The sequence below is a fragment of the Vidua chalybeata genome, chromosome 3 (genome assembly GCF_026979565.1).
Source record: "Vidua chalybeata isolate OUT-0048 chromosome 3, bVidCha1 merged haplotype, whole genome shotgun sequence".
In the NCBI taxonomy this organism is placed as follows: Eukaryota; Metazoa; Chordata; class Aves; order Passeriformes; family Viduidae; genus Vidua; species Vidua chalybeata.
In genome coordinates, this window is record NC_071532.1 from 106,619,815 (window position 1) to 106,645,563 (window position 25,749).

The 25,749-nt window shown below is 41.8% G+C and overlaps 1 protein-coding gene across 2 annotated transcripts in view; it reads left to right on the forward strand.

Moving 5' to 3' along the window:
- Nucleotides 1-25,749, forward strand: part of EVA1A (eva-1 homolog A, regulator of programmed cell death) — a 201,737-nt gene that overhangs the window by 39,988 nt on the left and 136,000 nt on the right. Inside the window, exon 2 of one of the 2 annotated variants that reach the window (XM_053939778.1) lies at nt 16,056-16,270. In XM_053939778.1, the coding sequence (XP_053795753.1) occupies nt 16,056-16,270 (215 nt within the window). Of the gene's footprint in view, nt 1-16,055; nt 16,271-25,749 lie in introns of those variants that run through there. The other variant, XM_053939779.1, reaches the window with a different exon arrangement.

The window sequence follows — 25,749 nt, forward strand, 5'->3', positions numbered from 1 at the left end:
GTGCTTTTCCCCACAGCTTAGCCAGGATATAACAGTTCTGTTGTTCCTCAATGCACAGAAAGTAATGTCTACACTGAAATTTTATCCAAGAAGTTTCTCTCCTTGTTATGGTGTGTGTTGTGGAAACCCAAGATCTGTGCCCTTGGTTTATCCTCTGGGAGGGACAGTTCTGCTCCATAGAACCCGAGGCATTCTGCCAATTCCCCACTGTTGTTTTCATCCCCTGACCTTTCTCCTGGCTTACCCCTCTCCCACCTCAGGTGAGAGGCAGTGGAAGGAAGATGGAGTTACAGCTTCCTAGACATTTGTCTGTTTTGTCTTTTGTACATCACTTTGTGGCTGACAGGACATTATTTTTTTTCTTCAGAAAATGCCTTGCATGCTAATCTCTGTGCATTAGCTGATCACAACATAAATGCTTGTCCATGAATCCAATGCCTTCCTCTGTGTCTTTCATCTCCATGCTCTCCAGCTTTCTCCTGTTTCACTTTTCCCCCTCTTTTGTCTTTAACTCTGCTTAATACATTCCACCTCAGTACCACAACTCCAGGCTACAGAAACAGGGAGAGATACTGTAATTAGATCGACGGACTCAGTTAATAAACCTATTATTAACTGAGTTTAACTATTATTAACCTGATTCTGAAGTGCTCTGCAAAGTCCAGTGTTCATGGGACTGTGACAATGATGTCCCTTTCCACTATTTCTTTATCTGCTAACAATAGAGGCCTATTGACTTTTCTGCTGTACTAACATGTTAACTAATGTTCCAGCTTATTTCCAGAGAATTCAACTATTGCTGTTATTACTGTTATTATTATTATTGCTCTTTTACCTTCTGAAATTTTGGGTAGCTTGAGAGCAAAATTCAGTGTGAAGTAGGCTTGGGGTTTCTCTGTCCTTACTTCTTCTGAGTCTACCATGCAGGTTTCTGTATCTGAGATCCTGGGCTCTCTATATAGGCACTGCAGAGATGTGTGCATTCTAAACATCATGCAAGAACAGCTGTACCAGCCTGAACCAAAGGACCATCATAACCACTCTGTACAGCCTGTTCTAGTGTCTGACCAGCCTCACAGCTCAAGGACTTCTTAAATCAAGAGCTGTATGTGAGCTCATTGGTTCTTGATGGATTTTTCTTCCATTCTTACATGTTGTGGTGTTTTTGGTCCTTGTGAATGTCTGAGACCTGCAGAAGTGCAGTGGCAACAAGTGCCACAGTTCAGCTTTTCAGGTGGTAAGAAAATCCCCCCTTTTGTTTCACCAACCTTTTTTATTTTAATTGGAAGAAACAGCACTTTCAGTCCCTTCATCTCCCTTCCTCACTTCCACTTTCTGTGTGGTCTCTCTCACCTACCAGTTGCCTGTCTTCCTGGTAGAAGAGGGTTAGTTGCAATTTAATACCTTTCTCTTAAATGTCTCTGAGTTCTCAGCATGATTTCTGAGTGGAGAGAGGCATGGGAGGTGGATCTAGTAATGCAGACACTTCTGGGTATGAATATTGAATGGTTATACAGTGACACCATGGTGCTTTCTGCATTGCCTTCTATTCCTTCCTAACAATTCCTCGTTTTCTTTTCCTCTGGTTATTAATGAGAATTGTTTTTTACATTTCCACAGCACTTTTACTACTCCAAGACTATATCATGTGTTCCTTTGTTTTACTTACATTGTCTTTTATATGAATATTTGACCAAACTTCAGTACCTGCAGTAAACTTGGCAGAACTTTCACTGTGTGACACTTCAGACCTGGACTAGGTGTGTGCTTTAGCATGAGACATTACAGGAATGCCTGCCTGATTTTTCTCCTTTTTGCTGAGAGATTGCTTGTGGTGATCCAGGAAGGCATTTGTTGAGATTTGGAGACAGAACTTCAGAAGGAGTAGTCAAGCAGGCTATAAGGGAATGCTGTTGGTTGTGAAACTTCTGGACACTAAGTCATTATGTAAAACTCATAACAAATTTTTCAGATTTCGTTATCTAAAACTCTGTTCCTGTAGCACTCTCCATGTTTGCATCAGAAGAAATCTAATTAATAAACACAGATGTGAAGACTAAACAAATCCTGAAAGGTGATATTACAGTGCTTACTCAGCAGTCAGAGTGCCAAGTGCCATTTCCATTGTCTGGAGCAGCAGTTTGCTTGAATGATAACATTGTTTATAAAGGTCAGCGATGCTGCTTGTGCAGGAGATGTACCTGGGAGGGCCTTTTCTTGCTTCCCTTCTGTTGCAGGACAATTCAAGTATAACTAATAGGCATCTCTGTGTGAGCAGAGCTGGGATGATGCTGAAATGCACCTGGGGTCATAACAAACAGAATTTCTACTCTGAATAAAGTTGTTTTTTCCAAGCTGTTTTAAAGGAGACTGCGGCTTGTCAATGCATCCTGAGAAGTGATTATATCACAGAATGACTGAAGCTGGAAAATCACAGAATCATAAAATCATTTAGTTAAAAAAGACCTCTAAGGTCATCTTGTCCAGCTTATCTGCTTAGGTCACTTACAGGTTAGGTGACAGGTTGGCAGGTTGTTCAGGGCTCTGTCTAGTTGGATTTTGAATATCTGGAAGGTTGGAGACTCCACAATGTCTCTGGACAACCCACTTCGGAGTTTGATCACACTCACAGTTACACATACATGTTTAAATGGAATATCCTGTATTTGATTTTGTTCCCATTGCTTCTTGTCCATTCACTGGATACAATGAGCAGAGTCTGCCTCTGTGTGCTTTACTCCCTGTCCCATCAGTTATTTATACACATTGACAAGATCCCCCTGAACTTTCTCTTGTCCAGTCTAAGCAGTCCCAGCTTTCTCAGCCTCTCGCTATGTAACAGATGCTCCATCCCTTGAGCTTTGTGGCCCTTTGATGGAGTCATACCAGTGTGTTAGTTTCTTTTTTGCACAGGGGAATTCAGAACTGGACTCAACACTCCAGCTGGGTCTCACCAGTGCTGAGGGGCAGGCTTTCCTCTCCTGACCAGCTGCTGATGCTCCTCCCAAAGGCTGGCTTTGATGTGAGGGCCCATTACTGCCTCACGGTCACCTTGGCATCTGCCAGGACACCCTGGCTCTTTTCTACCAAGCTGCTTTTCAGCCTGTTCTTCCCCAGCATGGTGCACAGGGATATTCCTTCCTATGAGCAGTCTTGGTATTTTCCTTTAGTTAAAATTAATGAGATTTCTGTTTGCTCACTTCTGCAGACTGTCAGAATTCCCTCTGAATGATGGAACAGCCATCTGGTCTCTCAACTGCTCCTTCCTGTTCTGTGTCATCTGCAAGTATACAGATGCCATGCACACGTTCAGAGGTGTTCCTTAGTGTTAGAAAACATAACATTAGCCTCAACAGCAGAAAACCTGGCTGCAGGTCCCTGTTCTGACCCAGACCAGGATAATGTAGGAGGGAATATTCTTCAATATAAGGTGTCTGAAGAGAAAAAAAAAAAAAAAAACAACAAAAAACCAAAACCCAAAAAACCAATCACCTTTTCTTGGGAGGGATGATGTGTCTGAATCCAGCATGGGGTTGGGATACAGCTGGGACATGCACTCAGATGCAGCAACTCTGAAATGCTCCCAGGTCTTGCAGTTTAATCACAGCCTTTAGCTGTAACACTGTCCATATATGAGCACAGTCCTCACTGACTTTTCCAGCAGCTGCCCCTGAAGCTGTTTGGGCCTGTGGTGTGTTTTGGTCTGGAATACAATAGGTACAAGGAAAACGTGCACTGTGGATGTAGCTGCTGTTACATCTGTGAGGCAAAGAGCCCTTCAAAATGCTACTCTGCTAAAGAAATCCCTTCCTCTAACCTATTAGTCAAAACAACTGCTCTGTGTTGAAGCAGCACAAATAGCTTTTAGCCAAAAAGCTTTTCTAGCTGCTGTTTGGCTGGGTCCTGTCTGCCCTGCCTGAGTGCTGTCCCCATACAAGGGGTGACTGCAGCACTCGGCTTCATAAATTCCACTGTCGGCTTTCCATTGTCCCTTTGTTCTTCGTTGCCAAGGAAGCCAAATATTATTTCTGTCCTTGAAAGAAGTTGCAAATATGGGGAATGGCTTCAGTAAAAGGTGGGGAAAAATACCTTTTGTGTTCTCTCTTATTGCCTTTATAGAGCTGATTTGGGTGATGTGGTAGAATGGGGCTGTTCTGTCTTTTCTCTGTTAGTCAGATGTCTTTATTATTATTATTAACTTATATTCCAGACTAAGCAGTTCCCTTTCTTTGTGTATCCTTTCATCCCCTTTGTCACATCCTGAAGTGCTACTGAGTGGTCCTAAATAAAAATCAGTCTGCATTTATATCTCTTTATTCCCCAGGCTTCCTGTGACCCCTGCTACTTCACATTCATAGGCCCTTATGTTTTTTTTTTCCTGGTCTTCCCATGAATAGAGATGTAGGATCGTCCTCCACTGACATTTGGAAAACTGAGCTGCAGGTGAAACTGATACCAGATGAAGTGTACTGGGAACTCCATCTGGCCCTGTGGCTTCCAGCCAGAGGTGACCATTTTTGATCACAGAATCAGAGAATGGTTTGAGTTGAAAGGAAACTGAAAGACCCTCTCATTCCAACCCCCTGCCATGAACACAGACACCTTCCACTAGACCAGGTTGCTCAAAGCTTTCCACTTGAGCACCAGGAAGGTATAGCTTGCTTAGGAGGTAGAAAGGAAACTCCTGCATTAATACTTGATCTTCAGCCCAAGGTACAGAGATGGTCCTGCCTTTACTCCCAAGTGCTAATTTCCTGTCTTTTCCAGGAGGAACATGTGGTAACTTGAGGTTAGGTGACTTCAGGCTGCCTGGGCAGTGTTACAGCTTGGATCGGTGATGCTCAAGATGCCTGTCTACTGATAGTATTGTTTATATCAAACAATAAAAGAGCAATTTACCTGTGACATCATCATTCCTGCTATCCTGACAACATTTATCATGGCTTAAAGTTGTCCAGTTGTTGGTGAATAATAAATTCCCTCTTGGATAAAGTCAATGGCTTAAACAGCAGATGCTGATCTAGCAGTTTTGCCTGGTTGTGGCAGATGCAGCACACTGCATGTTCTGTTAAGGCAATACTTGAGGACTGTAGCCAGGTCATCAGAGATAGAGCACATCAGAAATCAGAGAGATTTATGCAAACCTACCTTTTGATCTTAATTTTTTTTTTTTACCTCCCTCTTTTTACAGCCTCTCTGAGCTCTCATTTTTTCCGGGATTTTTTTTCTATTTTGCAAGCAGGTATGATTTGGAAATAATAGATCACATGAGGACATAAAGACAGGTTACAAATTGATAGTCTTGCTCAAAATTTCTATCTTTTCTCCTTTTTACTGTTTTAAGGCTGCTCTCTGTTCCTCCAGTTTCAAGTGACCCAGTCCCCACAATCCTTCCAGCTGATTCTTGCTGTCAGGATAAGCTCCCGAGACCACCCTTCTAACTGACAAATGAGAAAGAGATTTTTCTTTTTACATGTCTACTCTAACCTGTGTCTTCTTTTGTTTTCCCTTTTTCGTTTCCTTCTTTTTCCCTTGTTCTGCTTCATCCTTTCACTGTTTAGCCTTTTCTATCTTGTCTCAGTCTCTACTCATTTTCTTTCCTCTCTTGGGCTTCATAAAGCTGCCAAGGCCTGGCCAAAGCAAAGAGAAATATGCATTTCACAGGCAAAGGTCATGCCGAGGGCAGCATCATAGCTCTTACTGCAGGTCCTGGGGAAAAGGATGCAAGTTTGTTTCAGAGCTTTCATTAAATTTGACAAATCTTCTCTCAATAAGAATAAATAAATAAAATATGGAATGGAGAGCAGAAGGAAAAGGGAGATGTGAAAATTTCAGTGCTGGCAATAAGCTTTTGGATGGTTTTAGGAGGCAAGTTCTGGGAGAATTAAGAACGAGGCCTCTAGTCTGGAGGGAAATCACAAATGTGGGTTCTCTGCATTGTCTCAGCAGAGCTCATGCTGTATGTCTGTGAGCAGTAGCTACCCTTCTCAACACAGGCTGTGATTTGTCATTATCCCCCAAAATTTTCTGCTTTTTCACTGGAAAAATTGCCAGGTGGGAAAGCGATCCAGTGATTTGTCTTCCCTGAGCGTGGAGATTGCACAGCACCAAATGAGAGAGGCCTTGAATTTTAGTTTGCAAGGCAAAAAAAGATTCTAATGAAAATGACTATTGTAGTGCTGAACTGCTTTTTAAAAATAGTGAGGGAGACTACAACCTGATTGGAAAGTTTTCCTGTAGGAAAACTCTTCCCTGCCAAGTTGGTTTTTGCATGTGTAAATCACACTCTATTATTTCATGCAAGGTAACAGGATTTCAGATTTGATCTCTGGGATCACAAGAATTGTTCAACATTTTCACCTGCCAGTTGAAATCTACATTTTTCAGGGATGTGTGGTCACTCAGAGAGCCCCAGAGCTGGCTCCTGGCACTGTGTGCAAAGCACTCACATCTGCTTGTGATGGCTTTAGCAGCAGCTCCCTTGGGGTTATGCACTTTTCCCTTCCCTCCTGCCATTTGCCCCAGTCTAAATAAATCTGCCATTGCCCTGAAGTCATAGTCTTGTCAGAATAATTTCTTCTGAATGGGCAGAAACCTGTTTATTCAGTGATGGTGTTTCTTAGCCCTTGTCAGATTGTCATGGCTGAATTCTTGATTTGCTTAAAGGATTGGTCAGTGTGCATAAAGTCTTGTCTGTCACTTGTGTGGTCAAATAACCACTTTCTTTGTCCCAGTGTGATAGCCTGTGCAAAAGCTTTCTTTTAATTTAGGTGGTAGCAGGATACTTCCCTGTCGCTCCCAGTAAAGCTGTGGGCGAAGGCCAGGCTGATGTTAGGCACATCCTCTGCTGTAGCTCTGCTAAGCTCACAGTTACAGAATGGCTGATTTATAGTTCCCTTGCTGCATGTTCTGGTACAAAAAAACAAAAACAAAAACAAAAACAACCCTGCCCTCTGTGTTTGTAATGGTAAAAGCCTGGGTTTTGGTCAAATTGGACCATTCCCAAACTTCCCAAATTGCCACTCTGTCTCTCACTGTCACACTGTGTGGGGACATGAAGGAGTTGTTACAGACCTTACCAGAGATAAACATAACCTGCTTTCATGACAGATGCCAAGTATTTCCTATTTCCAGAGAAGATTTGGGACCAAATTTTTGGTATGTGGTGAACTGGTAAATCTTATGCTTCCTAAATACTAGAGATAAAAAAAAGTGCATTCATTGGGCATAAGGGTGCATCAGGGGGCTGCTGACAGGCACTGTGCTTGCCAGCATTGACTTCTGATATAGCTGAGGGCCCAAGAAGGGATTTGATGGGGATAGAAGTGCCAAATGACACAAATTCTATTTCAGGAATTTTAGTGTCTGAACCAGAAGGTGCAGAAGAGTTATCAGTCTCTTGCCCTAAGACACAGTGATGCTTCTAGGAAAGGCTGAGTGTGTGGACAGATCCTGTTTGAGTTCTTAAACCTGGCTGCAGGAAGACACTAAGCTTCACTAATCTTTGGGATTTTTTTTTTCTTCTTATCTGGGCTCTTTCCAATTGCATTTTAATTTTGTAATGATGAAATTAAAGGGTGGGATCAAAAGGACTTTACTGTGAAAATGTAAGTCCAAATCAACACCAGTGAGAATTTCTTACTTGAGGAAAAGTGCATTGGTAGTTATGCACGTATCATGAAGTGTTACATGGGTATAATTATGTCAGACTAATTAAATCACTGTAGTTTTGCTGTTAAAAATCTCTTGTATATAAACCACCTAGATAAAACTGTCCTTTGAATAAAATAAATCTGTTATAACTTAATTTAGAAGAGCTGCATGGCCGTGGTGATGTTAAGTTCTTTATTGCTACTTAGAATGCAATGGCAAGGCCAGAGTGAGCAGTGCTGTGATTTATGTGTGGGATGACTGTGTTTTGGAAAGGACTTGGTTGAGAGCCAAGGAGAAAGAGCCAGCTGAAGCTGCTCAGGAAGTATCACCCTGTAGTTCCCTCAGCTGTATAGCCATGACCTTAAGCCTTACTGCAGCTGTATCTCTGGAATGAGATAGTGCCCAGCTTGTCACAGTGCATGGAATTGACCTTTGGGAGATGTTGGAAGATAGTCCAAATCTCTCTCAAAATCACAGCTCTCATTCTCTGAGTACTGAACAAATCCCATCAGGCTTCCCAAGATGACCTGGTTATGCTATAAGATGTATTTTATAAATTTGATTGCACTATGTGCAATATGCTTTATGTATTTGACACATAATACATACTACTGCAAGTTATCCTTTTTTAAATTAAAGCAAGACATTAATAATGCTGTAACATTACTATATTACTTCTATAATATATTAATATTTATGAATTTATGACACTATTCTAACAAAATGTTCTAAGACATTCAGTGCTGCAAAAAATGAACTCCTCAGTTCTAGTGGGGTTCAGGTTCTTCTGCAACTTAAATTAGGTATTCTGCAAAGTTGCTTGGTTTTTTTAACACATGTGTGCATATGTCTACATACAAATATATATTTTTATATACACACACACACATGAAATTTTTAGTGGGAAGGGTTATGAGTTGCCAAATCTGGCAGCCTGGTAGAGGCAGACAAACAAGAGCCCTGTGTCCCCAGGTGCAGGCAGCTGTGGTGCTGAGCAGCCATTCCTGACAGAGTGTGGCTGGGTCAGGCCACTGGGATCACAGGCAGGAGCACTCGGCTTCCACACAAACACAAGCAGCACCAGTGGCCTCATCCTGTTCCCCTCTCCAGCTGAGCAGGATGAAAGCCTGCCAGTAGGAAATCTGCACAAACATTCACTGTGGATCCTCTGAAAACTGGCCCTAGAGAGTCCATGTGGCACTTGGGTCTGTGATCCCCAGTCACCTCACACAGCCGGGGCATGCAGAGGGCCTTCCTTATTGACTCCTGGCCCTCCTGTAGCTGTCCTGGACCTCCTGTAGACAGCTCAAAGCCTCTCTGCTCTTGGCAGTATTTGTCTTGTGGCTGCTTTCATACCTGCCTCCCAAAGCTTTTATTCTACTTGCCAGCCAGCCCAGCCTGATAGCCGATAGTGGTCACAGATGTGATCTACACATTGAACATGCCAACTCCTGCTCCAGTGGCTGGCAGGACACATCCATGGACACTCTGTCCTGTGCTCCAGCTGTGGTTGCTGCCATCTCCATACATCACATGCACACAAATCACTGGAAGAGGCTTAGATCTGGAACAAGGGAGCAGGAGTAAGTACTGGAGAGAGGGTTGCAAGCTGGTGAGGTCCTGGTGCAGCATCTTCCAACCAAATTCTCTGTACTGTTAAATTTCTTGCAAAATCGTGGCTGCCTGCAACCATAGAGCTAGGCTAACAAGAGTTTTTGAGAAATTCCTGAAATCCAAAGGAAGTGGATGGACAACACCTTGAATAACCAGTCATGATACTGGTGCACAATTCTAGGAGAAACACTGATGAACTGGAGGGAGTCCAGTGGAGGGCCAGGAGGACGGTCTGAACCTGAAGCACATGGCATTGGAGGGATGGTGGAGAAGAGAAAGCTAAGCAGTATCCAGATGCTTCCTTCTGCTTCCTGAAAATGACTATACATAAACCAAAGCTGGGCTCCTCTCAGATGTGCAAACTAACAAGGCAGGAGGCAAGAAACATGAGTTGTGACAGGGGAAATTATGAGTGCTTACTTGAAAAAAAATTGAAAAAATTTGAATGACAAGGGAGGTAAAGCCCTGGCAGAGGTGCCTCAGAGGCTGGGGAATCCCTGTTGTTGGCAGCCCTTGCTCAGGGCTGAACAAGGTGCTGAGAAGCTCGATTTCACTTTGATATTGACCCTACTCCAAGCAGCAATTTGGGCTGGGTGATCTGCAGGAGGCCCTTCCAGGATAAATATTCAAGCATAAAAAAAAAAAAAATTAAAAAAAAAATCTTCTGTCCATTTCTCTTTTCAAAATATAGAATATCAGAAAAAATAAATCTCCATAGCTGTACAGGCTTTAAAAACTTGTTTTAGAAAAATGTAAGCTCTGAAGGAAATATGGACTTATGGGACAGTCAAAAAAAAAAAAAAATCTAACATGATAATTCAAATAGCAAAAAAGGTTTTTTGTATTGAATTTTCAGACTGATTGTTTAAAGTTCTAGACCAAAATTACTTGCAGTTGGAGTTATTTTTTTAATTCTCCAGAGTAAATCCAACTGTCTGTGTAAAAGCTGTAGTGTTTTATTAAATTTTGTAGAAGCTTAGAATTAGGGAATTTAAGGGAATAAATAGCAATAATCCTTAATAATATCTGTGTAATATTCAAGCCTGCAGAACTGAAAATGACTCTTTTTATTCCTGTCACCCCTAGCCTTCATCAATCTAACTTCCAGTACTTTCTCATCTCTACACAAACCTGCTATGAAATACTGATCAGCATTTACAAAACCTTACCTTGTTTAGCCTTGTGCTGGCACTCAGCTGCAGTTCTAAATTCACTCTTCTTTCACAACCATTTTTCTGAATTAACACTGGATGCTGTTTGGAACTGTAGCTGAGGTACAGAAGATCAGATAGTGGGCAGGGAACTGTTGACTTAAAATAAAAATATTTTCCTTAATATGCTTACAAGATGTTCAGGTTTGTTCAGAGCTGTATGGTATCTGAAAGGTGAAAGGCTTGGGGAGTAGCTGAACTGAAAGCAAATCTCTCTGTAGAAGGATTGTAATAGCACATTTCAATCTCCAGCATTAGTAACAAAGCAAAACAAACCCTACTTGTCTGTACTGGGCTGCTCTGTGATTTGAGAGAGCTGCTTTTACTGCCACAACCACAGGATTATCAGTAATGCCTGGTATGAAATGCATTGAGTTCCCTGCTCTGGCTTCAAGCCTGGCCTGGGGTCACGTTTCAGCCCTGTTGGCCCATCCTCGTGGCTGTCACTCCACTCCCCTGGCTCAGCACTGCTTTTGTGAGAGGTTACAAGTATCAGTGCTCTGCCCATAAAGAAAAACCTGAAATTCTCCAGTCCACAGCCTGCCTGAAAACCAGTGTGGTTTAGGGGTTGTCTGAACTCCAGAAAAGTATCTGATTAAGGTATCTCCTGGAAAAAAGTTCTGTGGCACATTCAGTGTCTCTATAACATCTGCAAGGAAGCTGAGGAAATTAGAAGACAATGGCAGCAGATACCGAAAAACAATATGGATTTGGAAAATAATCAGATTAAAAATAAAAGAATCTGCGTCAACCAGCAACAAGGGAATACTTAATTCACTAGCAGTTAATTGCAGTGACTCCATGTGTTTCAGTGATTGGTAAATCACTTATTTCTAAGTATAAAGTCCTTTTTTTTATGAGGTTGATTTGTCTTTATGATATGTATGTACTCCTGTATTTGTAACCCAATAGATCAAAATGGGATATATTAAGAAGATATTACAATAGCTTGGATGTAGCTTGATGCAGATGTTTATGAAGCTCTGGCTTTAATTATATGTAGTAATTCATTAACCATTAGGATCCTCTGAATTTTCTTGTAATTTGTTAGAAGTTTTGGATCACATCCAAACTGTAAAAATAGTTAGTTCTATTGTGATTGTCTCTATTCTTCCAGCACATTCCTACAGGGATGTTCCCTGGTGAAAGATGAAATCTCTGTTCTGAGGATTGGCAAGCTGGTGTGTTGCTATGTGCCTTGTCAAGCAAAACTAGAACTGGTTTTAGTGGAAGCAGGAGAAGAGAACTTGCTGGTTTTAGCCAGCCATGGTTAAATGGGATAGATGAATGAATATCTGTGTCCTCTACTGTTCTCATAGAACAGTTACAGACTCATAGACTCGTGGAATCATAGAAAAGTTTGGGTTGGAAAAGGACCTTAAAGACCATCTCATTCCAATCCCCTGCCATAGGCAGGGACATCTTCCACTATCCCAGATTGCTCCAAGCTCTGTCCAACCTGGCCTTGAACACTTCAAGGATGGGGCAGCCACAGCTTCTCTGGGCAACCTGTGCCAGGCCCTCACCACCCTCACAGTAAATAATTTCTTTCTAAGAGGAGATTTTGCTAGTTTAAAGCCATTCTGTCTTGTCCTATAACTTTGTGCCCCTGTGAAATGCCCCTCTCTGGACTTGTTGTAAAGCCCCTTTATGTACTGGAGGCTGTATTTTCCTGCTTCTGGATGGGGTGGAAGCTCTTATGCCATCTGTGCTTTTGTGAACTGCTCCATCAGCTGCTTTGGTTTCAAAATGGAAGGGTTGTAGCTCCATGAGAGTAAGAAAGGAAGATGTTTAGATTTACAGTTCCTGTAAAATGATATTTTGTATGAAGCTGTTATGTTTCTCTTTCCTCCATATGTGTTGGGATTTAGAACTGACTGTTGGATGGGAACTGATCAACAGTTTCCTGGAGAGGCAGTGGTTCAAATGATTCTTGGGAGCTGACATTGCTGGGAGGGATAAAGTTACAGTCAGCATTAAGCATTGTGTTTGGTGAGTAGTGTAAAATAATTGCTGGTGACTGATAGCAGGCAAACCCCACCTTTTGGAAAAATAAATTGCAAGTGGTGTTTGAAGGGAACATTTCCTTCTTTTTTGAGGGAAAAACAATCTATCATTTTCATGATGCATTTCTTTTGGTTGTTTATTCTGTCTCCAGAGAGTAAATTCTTGCTTTGGTGGTGACACTGTTTTTTTGAATTAAAGTAACTTTTAACTCTGGAGCTCTATACATTGATTTAATTTGGGAGTATGAAAGCCCACCATCAAAGATTCCACATTCTTGACACAATCATTAAGAAAAGAGAAGTGTTAACCCCAAAACATTTTGAGATTATTTTTGTTATCCCAGGTTTTCAAAACATGAAGCATTTCAAAAAGGTTTAATGGGCTTAATTATTTAGATTTCTTTGTTGCTTTTAACATGTTTTCAAATTAAATACATATTTTTTAAGAAAAGCTCAAATTTCCACCTGCTCTAACATTGTCTTACTCTGGTATATAAGTGCCATTAAAGTCCTCAGTCACCTGCCATTGGCTTAATGTTTAAATCTTTCATCCAGCAAAGAGAGTCCCAGTAGTTCCCTCCCTGGTATCACATGTAAGGGTATAAAAGGTTACTTGTTACCAAAAATTCAACAAGGCTCCTGAAAAGAATTCAGATTTTGGATTACTGAACCATGAATCAATGGGTAATGAAATGCCAACACTTTCAAAAGATATACCAATGAAATAGTACAAATCTGACACACTTAGAGAGAAAAAGGAAAAAAGCAATAATTCTCTACAGCCATTTCCTTTTGCGTTTTGAAGAACATCATCTCCTCCGTGACCATGCCTGTGCCTAATCCAGTGTCTTCTCTCTGACACTGGTCAGTGCCAGATGTTTCAGACATTGTGCTTTGTTTATTATGAATCAGTCACCATCAAAGCATTCAATCCCATCAATATCTTGAGCTTGAGTGAACTCAAGTTATTTTGAGATTGCTGATGGAAGATGAGAGGAAGGAGCTGTTTCAACAAGTGATCTGCACTAATTGCAGGGGCTGAAACCTTCCCTGATCCTGAACTGGCAATATGAAAGGCATGCTGAAGGAGGCTGTTCTGACAAAGTAGTTGAATATTCAGAGACAGTAGAGTCTTGACTGCACTTTGGTTGTATTTCTCTGGCTCCTTAATAGGGTGGCCTCGGGGAAAAGTCTTAATGCACTGGAGTAACAGCTTGGAAATGCATTTCACTATTTTGTGTTGTATTCTGATTCTGTTTGTGGTTTGCTTGCCAACCCCAGGTCCACCCCAGTAGTTAATTTTGTCCCAGAGTGCCTCCTTGAACAAGTGAAAAAAAATGAACACTAAATAGTGTTTTTGCTGATCTGATGCAGCCCTGTCACTCACTCTGATAACTGGGGCTGTGTCTCAGCATTTTTCTTATGAGCAAAAGCTGCCCTTGAGACTTGGAAATCAATATGCTGATTTGAGTAAATATTTATTTGGCACACACCTCAAGGCACTGCAGCAACAGAACTGTTAAGTAAGAACTACTAAAATTTAGAGAAATAAAAGAATCCAGCCCTCACAGTGGCAGCTGAATGATGAAGCTAAATTACTGTGTGTTGGTTTGCTCTAAGAACAGTAATAGTAGTTGTTTTAGACACCTTGATATTTGTTGAGACTGATGGTCTTTCTCAGCACTTCTGAGCTAGGTTTTGGTGTTGGCATGGAAGAAGAGCTCTTCCCAGGAAAAGGTCTGGATATGGGTCATCTATAAGTAAATAATTAGGAAAGTGGGACCTAATTATTGTTTTAAAGTACCTAAAGATACAGACAAAATGGAACCAGTCTTCTCTCTGAAAGGTTTCACTGTGGCAGTTGTAATGCTTTGGCACAGGGTGCTCAGAGAGGTTGTGGAGGCTAAACCCTTGGGTTCAGAACTGGGAAAGCTGGACTAAAGTGGCCCTGCTTGGAACAGAAGGCTGGACTAGATGAATTGCAAAGGTAACAACCCAAGTCATTCTGTGATTATGGGTCACCAAGATAACAGTCATTATTTTTGAAAACCAATTTTTTTGTTCCCTTTTAGGAATTTGTCCAGGGATTGTTTCTTTTAATTGCTTTGTCTTTTTTCTCTATCTCTTAAGAGTATAGCAGCAGCCATCCCACTGTGTCCTCTCTCAGTCTTCCTCCACAGAGGGTGTGGGGTGGCTGCATGTAGGCTTGTGTTGGTGGCAGTAGTGGGAAGGGGACTTTCAAACCCATTGCAGAGAGGAGATTTGTGGGGTTGAATGGAACCATAGCTGACACTCACATGGGGCATGCTGTAGTGCTCCCTGTATTGGGGAGACATCCTGAGACTTTCCCTGAGTGTGGCAAAGTCAGGATTGTTCAGGAGTTCCCATGGCAACCTGACTGTTGACTCACTGTAATTTTAATGAGACTTTGTCCCCCTGCTTTATTCTTGTCAACAACTTCATTGTAGTGGATAACATAATCCTCTAAGAAACAAGGAGAGATTTGGTTCTGTGCAGTGTTTTCCTTCTAAAAATATTGTGTCTGTTCAAAATGAGAGGGAAAGCAAAGCTCCGAGGAAGTGTCAAAGGCCTAGAACAGAAGGTATAGCCAGAAGAATTAAAATGGTATAATGTGAAAGGAGATCAAAGATGTGACTGGTGTGCCAGGATGGAATAGGACCTCATACAACCAATTGTACCCCAACCTTCCCCTTAGTGACTCTGCATTTGGGCCTTTTTGCCCATGACCATTAGTTTATAGGAAAAGTGAGGTAGGGGAAGGGACTTCTGTTCTCTAGTCTAACCTACTGCTCTGGAATGTCAGATCAGGTGGCCCAGGGCTTTATCCAGTAACGTCTTGAAAACTTCCAATAATGTAGGCGGCACAGCTTCTCTGGGCAAGCTGCTTGACTGCTTGACTTGCCACTTGCCACTGCTTGACTGCTCTCTGAAGGAGCTGCTCCATATATCTGGTCTAAAACTCTCCTGTTTCTTATTGTGCCTGTTATTTCTCATTCTCCTACTGTGAAGAGCCTGTCTCCATCTCTTTCATAACCTCCTAGTAGATACTGGCAGGCTGCTGTTATTTTCCCCCAAAGATGTCTCTTCTCCAGGCTTCCCACTTCTTACAGGGAAAGCACTCCAGTTTCCAGCTTCTTTGGTGGAAAAGTACTTTTCTGTACTCACTCCAGTTTATTGAAATCTATCCTGTACTGGGGGGCCAAAAACTGCATGTGGCATCTAGATTGAGTCTAAGTGATGAGTCTGGCTCAGCTGCATTTCCTGCAAACTTGACAGATATGCTGATGTAAATAAGTTGCATGATCCGACTAAGAGTTTAGAGCATCCAAATGTTGCTTGCACTAAGGATATGAAACATGGCTGAAAGTCAAATCACCAAATGTCCCTAATCTCCCTGTCATTGTGTCTCTCCTTTGCACCTTTGTGAGATGAGTAATAAAATCTGCATCCCTCATTGCTTGTTATTGTGTGTTTGTTGGCTGCACTGATGTAAACCACCTAAATGTTAACTACTTTTCCCTAATGATGGTTTTTGTCATGGTTTTTGCAGGTTACATATCACAGGTACTAAAGAATTACACTGACCATGCCTGTGATGGAGAATATGTGTCCCTGAGATGTCCCCACAGAACCACCATCAGCATCCAGTCTTCTTTTTACGGCCGAATTGTACCAAGTCATCAGCTGTGTCCTTCTCGCTATCCCCACTCCTATGCAACTTTAATTAAAGAAGATGTTGCCTGTTCAGTTGGCACTTCTCTTCAGGTATTGTTAAAATGCATTTCTTAATTTTGAACTTCACCTTTCCCTGGCCAGGCAGCAGCTCTCAGTGTTGGTGGTGCACAGACTTGCCTTAAGCAGGGCTACCCAGCACAGGAGCTCTGACATCTCACGCAGCTTAGTGGATAATTCATCCTTGTAGTTTAGACAGGACTGAATTAGATTTTGATAGTGAGTTTCTTAGTTTTCCTGCAACTCTAGTGAGTAACAGTTCAGGAATGTGGTTGAAGGAGAATTACACTTCAGGACTGCATTATGTTTGACTGGGTTTGAAGAACATTATTTTTATAGTTTTCCTTCCCAATTATTGGCTTTTCCAACATATTCAGAAATTGCTGTAGCATTCTTTTTGCTTTAGATCCTGTTTCAAGAGGCTTTTACTTTGGTAATTGAAACCCAAAGAGAATCCTTGGCTTTACTTCTTGTGACTCATTTGGCTCTTAGGCCACTGTAAGTGGTCATACATCACTTAAACTTGCAACATCCCCCAGTAGTTAATCAGACCATTTGTGTAGGGAAAGTTGTCTCTGTGTATCATCCCAAGAGCACATGTGATGTCAGCAAATCAAAGGCTTATTTGGAAGGTGCCAGTGTTATTCAACTGTCAGTAGGAACAACTAAAATTAGAAACATGAGTTGGCTGATGTTGTTGAGATGAATAAGGTCTGCTCCTGGGTATTGAAGTAAGCACAAGTTTTCCCAAGTGCCGGATTTGGGACTGTGAAAACTTTTGGGCAAAGCTGTCAGTCATCCAGTGTGTTTATGGCTTAGAATCAATAATAACTCATAATAAAAATTTATAGCAGACTAAATTAATGAACCTACGGGGTTAGTGAGTAATTTCTTTTATAATTTGGCTAAAGGCCAGAGTTTTCCACATCATTTCTCGCTCTTGCATCCAGGGTTTTTAAGAGACATTTAACAGCATTTTTTTAAAAGTTGATGTGAGTACCTTGGCTTCCAAATGCCAGTGGTAAGTTCTCAGTAATTTGCACAAGGTTGGTGTTTGGCTGCAGTGTAACCCTTAAGCTGACAGATTTGAAGTTGCCCTCATGACACTCCCACTGCACAGCAAAGGACTGAGCTGTAGTATGGGAGGACGTGGTCCTTATCAGTGGCAGGTTTTCCCAGATTTAACAAAAGTTCATAATGAAACAGATGAGAAGCAATTGTGTTGTTTAGAGTGGGAGAACACAGAGAGAACGCTTTGGCAGAGTCTAGCCTTCCCTTCTTTTATTGATTTACTGAAAAATTTACTTGCAACATTTCCTTTGCCAAGGTGATTGGTAGCTATGAGCATCACCTCAACCCTTGTGGGTGAATGGCCCACTTAAGGCATCTGGAAGAACTTGAGAAGAGGGAAGATATTACCCTAGGGTTTCCATTTCATGGTTTTATGTGTAGGAGGGATTGAAAAGAAATCCTTACCTGCCTCTCTTAGCTTTTTATGTCCTCAGACCTGTTCCCCGTTAGCTTTGCCTTCAATACTTCAATTACTTATTGACTTGTAATTCCCAGTCCCTGTTTATCAGAGTGAGAATTGTGTTCCCTGTAGGTAGTCCTGCAGCAGATCCCTTGTGCAGTACATTTCTTACATGACTGAGACCAAAACACTATTATTAACCCATTCCTGGGGATGCAGATGTGCTGGGAAAGCAGCTGACATTCTCTCTTCTGCCACAAATTTCTTGGGACACCTTTGGCAGGTTCCTGAGTCTTTTTGGAGGAGACTCACAGCCTCCTAGGTGCCCCCAGATGTGGCTTTGATCCCTCCATGCATTGTGGTTGCCCAGGGTAGGATGAGTCCAAATGCCAGAGATGAATCTCATCTACTCTCTCAGTTCTGGAGGGGGTGAGGCATCTCTGAGGGGTAAGCCAGGAACTCCACAAGCTGAATGGCAAGCTGCCTGCAGCTCACTGGTAGGAAATGCATGTGTGTAGGAAAATTGGAAAGCTGTAGACAAGGAAATTGTGTGTATTTTTGTGGTTTTGCAACTCAGATATATGGCTGCTACAGGCTGGACCAATTGTGTGTATATTCTGGTTGTCAGTAATTGAAAAAGTCAGCCAAACCAAACCCTTCATAACTAAGTATATAAAATCACTGTGTCTAATCAAACCCATGACTGTATAAATTTTCACCTTCTCTGGAGAGTGGTCTGGAGGGAGTGTGAGGAGCATTTATTAACTGTGCCCTGCAAACACTAGCTGTGCATGTAAACTCCCATTTACAATCTCTCTCCACTGTAAATGTCCAGTTCAGACATTGTTTCTGTGTTAAAAAGGGAAAAGAAGGAGTTGATTACACTGAGAGAACCACTACTAACTCAGCTTCATGTTACTGGCTGCCAGGATTCCTTGCTGTAGTCACTTGTTTTGTTTGCAGACCACCTAGGAGAGTGTGTATGAGACATTAGGGCAGTGACCCCAGACTACACATTTCTGCTATTCTAACACTGTAATGTCAGATTCAGTGACAACTTTCCAAATGCACAAAGAATTTGGACATTCATAGAATCATCACAGATTCATAGAATGGTCTGACTTGGAAGGGACCTTAAAGATCATCTTGTTCCAACCCCCTGCCATGTGAAGGGACACCTTCCATTAGATCAGGTTGCCCAAAGCCCCATCCAATCTGGCCTTGAACACTTCCAGGGATGGGACAGCCAGAACTGGGCAGTCTGTTCCAGTGCCTCACCACGCTCTGAGTAAAGAATTTCTTCCTATTATCTAATCTAAAGTTATCCTTATTATCTAATCTATTATTCCTTATTATCTAATCTAAATTTACCCTTCTTCACCTCAAGACCTTTCCCCTTTGCTGTAAGACTGCACACCCTTCTTGTAAGCCTCTTGTAGGCCCCCTTTATGTACTGGAAGGCTGAAGTCTGGATCAGTATTTCTGATGCCACTTGTTTTCAGCAATGAAACACTCTAGGTCTGTATGGAAGAATGTATAATGGTTGGCTAAAATTATTTCTTATTACCAGAAAACTATATTACACTTTACAGCTGATTACCTGCAATTTTCTCATTTTGGTAAATTGGCAGAAAATAAAACCACAGCTTATTTGTAAGGAAAACAGAAAACCCTGGATAGCCACTTAATTTGTGTTCTGCCCCCTGATATTTATCAAAGACATTGAGGGCTAACTTCTCTCTTCATTTTGCACAGGCATAGAAATCAGCAGATAGATGCTCTTCCAGGAGCAATATTTTACCGTGTCACTCGTTTCCCCAAGAGGAGCTGTGCTTAGAAGGTGCTCTGGAGCTGAATCCCAACTTTCCTTAGAGAGATTAGCTAATCTGGGGAGGGTCTGTGGGCATGGCCTGTGCCCTGGGCCTCTTTCAACACTCTCCCAGACAACCAGTCCTTGGTGACAAGAATCACTAGTGCTGCTGATGTGGTATTTCCTTTTGTCCTTTGGGCAAGAGACTGGACACCTTTGCTGCCACCATCTCCTGCTGTTGCTTCAGCAGCCCTACAAAAGGGAACAGATTCCTTACATGCTGACCCCAGGATTCCTTGAACTCTTCTTCCTTCCCCTTTTATTTTTTTTTTCATTTTCATCCACCAGGAAGGTTTCTGTGAAACAAAAAAAAAAAAAAAAAAAAGAAAAAAAAAAGAAAAAAAAAAAAAAGAAGCAAAAAGGAGCTACCTCTTTGCTGGTGGAAAGATGAGATAAACTTTCCAGAAATGGCTCTCAAACAGGCCAGCTGTTCATCACAAAATGAGAGGGCTGGTGGGGCTGGTGTTGCTGTTTCTAAAGTGGATTTTGTTTACCCCAGTTATTCTGGATTAAAGGTAAAATACCAAATAAAAGGAAACATTCCCAACTGCTCCAGCTTTTTGGGCAGGAAAGGACAATGGCTCCTGACATGTCCAGTCACCAGATGTTGCATGGTCCCACTGATGTCACAGCCCTAAGTGGCCTCAACAGGAATGAAAAAGGGCCCTTTCTCATGACTCTGAACATCTAGAAGATGATGATGGTCAGGGGGAAGCAAGGAAGAAATTGGTAGAAAGGAAAAATAATGGTCATCAGTACTACTGGGAGGAGAACCCATTGTTATATTGAATATTAGAACTCCACAGTTTCTAGGCAGTTTGAACAAGGAAAGTTTCAGTCTCAAAAATATCAGTGAACTAAAGAGAAGTGTGGGCAACTCTTTTTCAGACCATATTAATTACTTTGCAGGGGATGGTGAGCAGTGAGCTCAGGGTCCAGAAGAGTTTTCTGCACTGCCAAAGTTGCTGTTAAAAATCACAGAACCAGTGCTGCTTCATTCATGTATCTTGCCTAAACTGAAATAGAACTCTCTGGCAAGTGGCTCCTCCAGCTAATTATTTGCAAGTAGAACTGCTGGATGCAGAGGTCACAGACAATTTCTAAATTGCTGTGTCTGTGAAATCTTTGGCTTGACTGAAGCAGCTCATCAGAGCAGAGTGATTATGTCCTGCAGGAGAAGAGGCACTGGAGGCAGAGGTGGCCAGTGCAGCCTGTCTCCCTGATGAGGCAGGACTGCTCCCTGGGGTGTAAGCCTCCTAATGCTTTGTTTACTCTAAATTTAAACTTTCCAAGTCATGGGGCTTCCATCATTGCCATTAAGACCCTGCTTGACAGTGTAATGGTTTGCTCCCAGGGATTTTTTTTCCACTTTGTGTTTTAAGCTTTCCCTTTCTTTAATCCCATGACTTTTGGTTATGCATCCTTTTGTTTTTCTTCAGCTTAAACCTCCTCTCCCTTTGAAGTTGACCCTGCATACAGATTAAGTTTCCTACTGTTAGGAAATGTAGGTAATGTTAATTAGGTGATATTTGTAATGCAGCTTTTATCAGGTCCTATTTGGTGAACATGTTGCTGCTCTTTGTGAATTGCTGTTTCTGGGCTCTTTCAAGGCCCTGACAGAGGAGCACTGGGGAATCCTGCTGGTGTTTTAGCATCCCAGCCCAATGCTGTCTGCTCTACCGTCCTGCTGGCATTTACTACTCCCACAGCAGAGTTGGTGACAGGGAATGCATGCCTAATTTTCAGTTCTTTATTTCACAGTCTGGTATGTTTTTGTGAATCACCAAACATGTGGGCATTGTTCCCTTCTGCTGACTCTGCTGTGAGCACAGCAAAGTCCCTGGGAGAGTGCTAAGAGGTAGTAGAGCACTAAAACCTGCTATAGATCAGGATTCAGGGCCTTTGATCTCTTCTTTAAGTGATGCACAGATGGAATGCAGTAATTTGGGCAAAGCTGAACTAGTTTCTAGTGGAGCAGGCTGGGAAGGTGGCTTGATGAAGCCATAGGCAGGTCACCTGCACCTCATCACCATGGATTTCACTTCCTCATGCAGTCTGTGCTTCCCTGTTGCTGATTCTTGGAAAATATTCTTCCTCCATGGACTTCAGTAATTTGCATGAATGGAGATGACTGTTCAGTGCTCAGAAACAGGACCTGTAAATAAGTTTTCAACTTGAAAACACTAAGTTTATAGCATGTTTTAATGTATTACCAGTATTCAAGAGTAGATAAAAGAGTATCAAAATTCAAATGACATGTGACATGAAGCCATTATGAATGCACTGTGCTGTAGGGAGAGTTCATGCTACATTGTTTGTTGTGTTTGCTTCTTCCCATTGTAAAAAGTCTGAGTGTGCACCAATATAAGTGTTGGTGTAACTCCACCATAATGGCCATGCCTGGACTGAATTTGACCTAAAAATACTTAAAATTTCTGGTATCTTCTTGCATAAAGTTCTTAATACATATCTATGTGCATCTTCATATGGCTGCATGTGGCTCCGATACATTCATGCAGCTTGCTCTGTGAGTTACTCTCCCCAGCAATACACAATTTGGGCAATTATTTAGTAGGGCTCCTCTGTGTAATTTCATGCATGACTGACATGCCCTGCAGTCATCCTTATGGTCGTTTGAAGATGGAGCCTGTACAGGGAGCAGCCCCGTGGCAAAGTCCTCGTTCCCTTTGAGTTTCACCATTGGCTTCTATGGGTCCAAAGTTTCACCCTAAGCATGTTGAATCTATGAACTGCTTTGAGGGACCAAGAACTGAGATAAGTTTAATTGCCTTGGGTGTTAAGCTCAGTTGTGGTTTATTTTAAGCGTGCAGGGGAAGCACTTCTTGAAGAATGATTTGAAGAGACAGACTAAAAACGAGCGTACCCTAGGGAATGGCTGGGCACGGCCTCCTTGCAGAGCTTGCATCCAGCTCCTCATTTAAAAGGTTGTTATCTAATGAGCACAAGCAATTACTTAGCTAATGAGCACAACAAAATGAGCACGAGAAATGTGTTTCATCTGCAGTGGCTACTAGAAAGACATGATTTTGAGCTTGAGGCTGCCCTTGCTTTAAGACTGAGGTCACCTCACGGAGATTAATCCAGGACATAAATCACAGGGGTTAGATTAGTGTTTGTTTTACTTGAGTTCACTTTTCTTGCTCTCTTATCTCCTCTAGATCTTGCAGCTTCTTAGCTCAGTCATGAACCAGGGAATGGAATGGGTTTAAACAGCCACAGCTTCCCTCCTGAGCACTGGCTGTCATTCCTCAGGCCTGATTTACCACTCTAGCTCAATTATAAAATGGCACAGTGCAATTAATGTATCTTCCCTCCCCTTTCATGCCAGACAGGAATTCCTGAATTCCTCCTCCACCTTCCTCAGTTGGAGTGATTGTTATAATATAATCTAAACCGAGGTGACTTTATTTGGCTTTAGTCAGGGATCCACCAGACTTGGAGACATAAGGAGCTGATTGTACTTCCCAGTTAGGGACAGTTCTGTGGGCCTATTGCTATTCCTGTGCAAGTCCAGATTGTTTGTGGGCCTCTTTCTGGTTGGTTTTGTGCTTGTGTTTTCCCACCTTTTCAGCTGACAGGGACAACCAGAACAACAAGGAAAACAGAGAATGAATTACCTACATTTTTCCATCCATTGAGCAATAACCATGTGAGCTCAAGACATTCCCTCACTACCAAGTGTACTCCCAGCTTTCCTGGTCAGTCTACCTGATCATCTGCAAATACTTCAGAAAAAACATCTGACATCTGCCAGAGCTCTGATACTGCCTAGATGTATGGTTTTTGAAAGTAAGGCCAGAAAGCCAAGGTCTTGGCTTCTGGTAAACAGCAGAATTTCTGGACCTGCAGGGAACTGTACCTCTGGGGGATCATCTGGTCATACATGTTCTGCACAGTGTTTAGGAAGATGCTGGTACATAGCACATGAAAGCAGTGGGAAAGAAAATTTCTGTGCATACAAGGATAGGTAAAAGTTATATGTGCAAGTTTTTAAGTTAATATTAAGATTGGTGTAACAACTTTTTTTTTTAATCAAGAAAATGCACTGTCAATTACAGCTATTTTCCTTGCATTTTTTACTGATGTATTTCACTGAGGATTGAACATATATATTTTTTTATTTTACTCTTTATGGATATATTTCATATAAGACATTACTCAAACAGTGTACTGGAAATCAGAAATCTTAATGATTTAAAAAATATTTTCAGGAAAAATGTTGCCCTTTGGGGGAAGTAAAATAGACTTACGTGAATGAAAAGGAAATATTGATTTCTTTCCCCCCATGAAACTTTTCAGAGTCATGGCTATTGTCAAATTAAATTGGAACTGTAGCTAAACACTGCAACAAATTAATAAATGGCATATTGAGACCCAAGAACACTTCACTTTTTTTCTGTGCTCTCATATTGGCAGGGATGACTTTTGCTCCTTAATTTAGTTACAAATTTCTCCCTAAGGCTTTGTTTTTTGCTGCCCTCTTCCACCCTTTGCATACCACAGGAAGTAAACTCAGGAGGTTTCCCTTACGTGGAATACAAGGAATAAGCAAGAGCTGCCAAAAATTAGAGCAGAGCCAAGACAAAGTGGCACTACCTGAAGGCTGCCTGTGTCCATGGTTCTCTGAGGTCAGTGAATTGTTGTCTTTGTTCCTGATGCTGAGCCTGAGGACAGATGAACAAGTGCTGCTGAGATAGCTGAGGTTTTCAAAGTTGTTTTCTTGTTGGCCTGTCTGCTGTGAACAGGTTTGTAGATCAAAACCCAAGTCTGCTGCCTTTGAGAGGAGAAAGTTTCCTAGAGGGAAAGGAAACATTTGGAGTCCTGCTTCTTTTCCTTTGCTCAATATTCTTAGTTCTAGATGTGTGTAAGATGGCTGTCCAGTACCAGAAAATCCTTTCAGGTGCACAATGATTTGGAGAGAATTTCTCTCCATACGTGTAGCCCTCCAGAATTGTCTCAGTAGTTCTTTGCTTTTTGAGATGAAAAGAGATATCTGTGCTGGATCCTCACTTAAATTCCTTTGCAACTCACTGGATTTTGCATTAAATTAAATTTCATATGCTGAGTGAGCAGCCAACTCTTATGAGCCTAGAGGAAAGAACATGCTGTTTCTCTGAATTTTAATGTGATGGTCAAGTTGGGGCTAATGCTCCCAGGCACCTTCTTCAGTGTTCACCTCTCAGCCTTTCCATCCTAAATCCTGTATTTTTAAACAAAATGCCTGCATTTTATTACTTTTGTAAGTGGAAAACAACAGCATATGTTCTCTGCCTGCTAGAAAAGGCCTGGATAGTTTTGGTTTGAACTTTAAAATAAAGGTCAGACTTGAGGCAGGCATGAATTCTTGCATGTGTCAGCCCAAAAGGTGAAAGCTTTAGGAAGTTATGAGCAACTGCAAATGAGGCAGCTTCAAATTGCACTTGAAACTGGAACAGCTGTTGTTCAAAGCGTGACATTCAGAGTTATAATGCTAAAGATTCTATATATTACATTCAGGGAGAACTCAAAAATAGAAAGTAATCACTGAAGCAGAGAGGAAATTGGTTTGGGTGGCACATGGTAGAGCAGGAACAGCCTTTATGTTAATAGCACAGGGAGAAGCTTGTGGGAAAGCCCAAATATCGAGGTGGGTGTAAGAAAAGTGAACAGAGAGAAGACAAAAGAGACCAGGGGAGCCTAGGGGAATTTCTGAGGAAGGATTTTCCAGTGCCTCCTTGCAAGAGAAAATTAATTGTTTTGGGGCCAGAATTCACAGCTCTGCATCACAGGGACTTAACGAGGCTGGTGGATTACCTCGCTCTGTGGTCTCAAAATGCTCTGACAGGTTCATGTGTGTCAGGCAAACATTATGGTAATTTTAGTGCTTTAGGGGCTCTACAGGAGTACATAAATACCACCCTAGCCATCCAGCTGAATTTAAAACTTAATTACTGCCCCACTCAATAATATTCTCTCCCCCACCACTGCTTTAGAGGATCACAGGGTTAAAATAAATCATTAATCTTCCTTAATGAAGCTATTTTCTAGCAGGAGACAGAATGTCTTGCCCCTGTGGATTCTGAGATGGAGTTTTGGTGAGTGTTATGAATGGGGGAGTGGGGAGCAAGTGCTAGAGGAAAAGTAGAAAAGGGGGTGGGACCCAAAATGCCA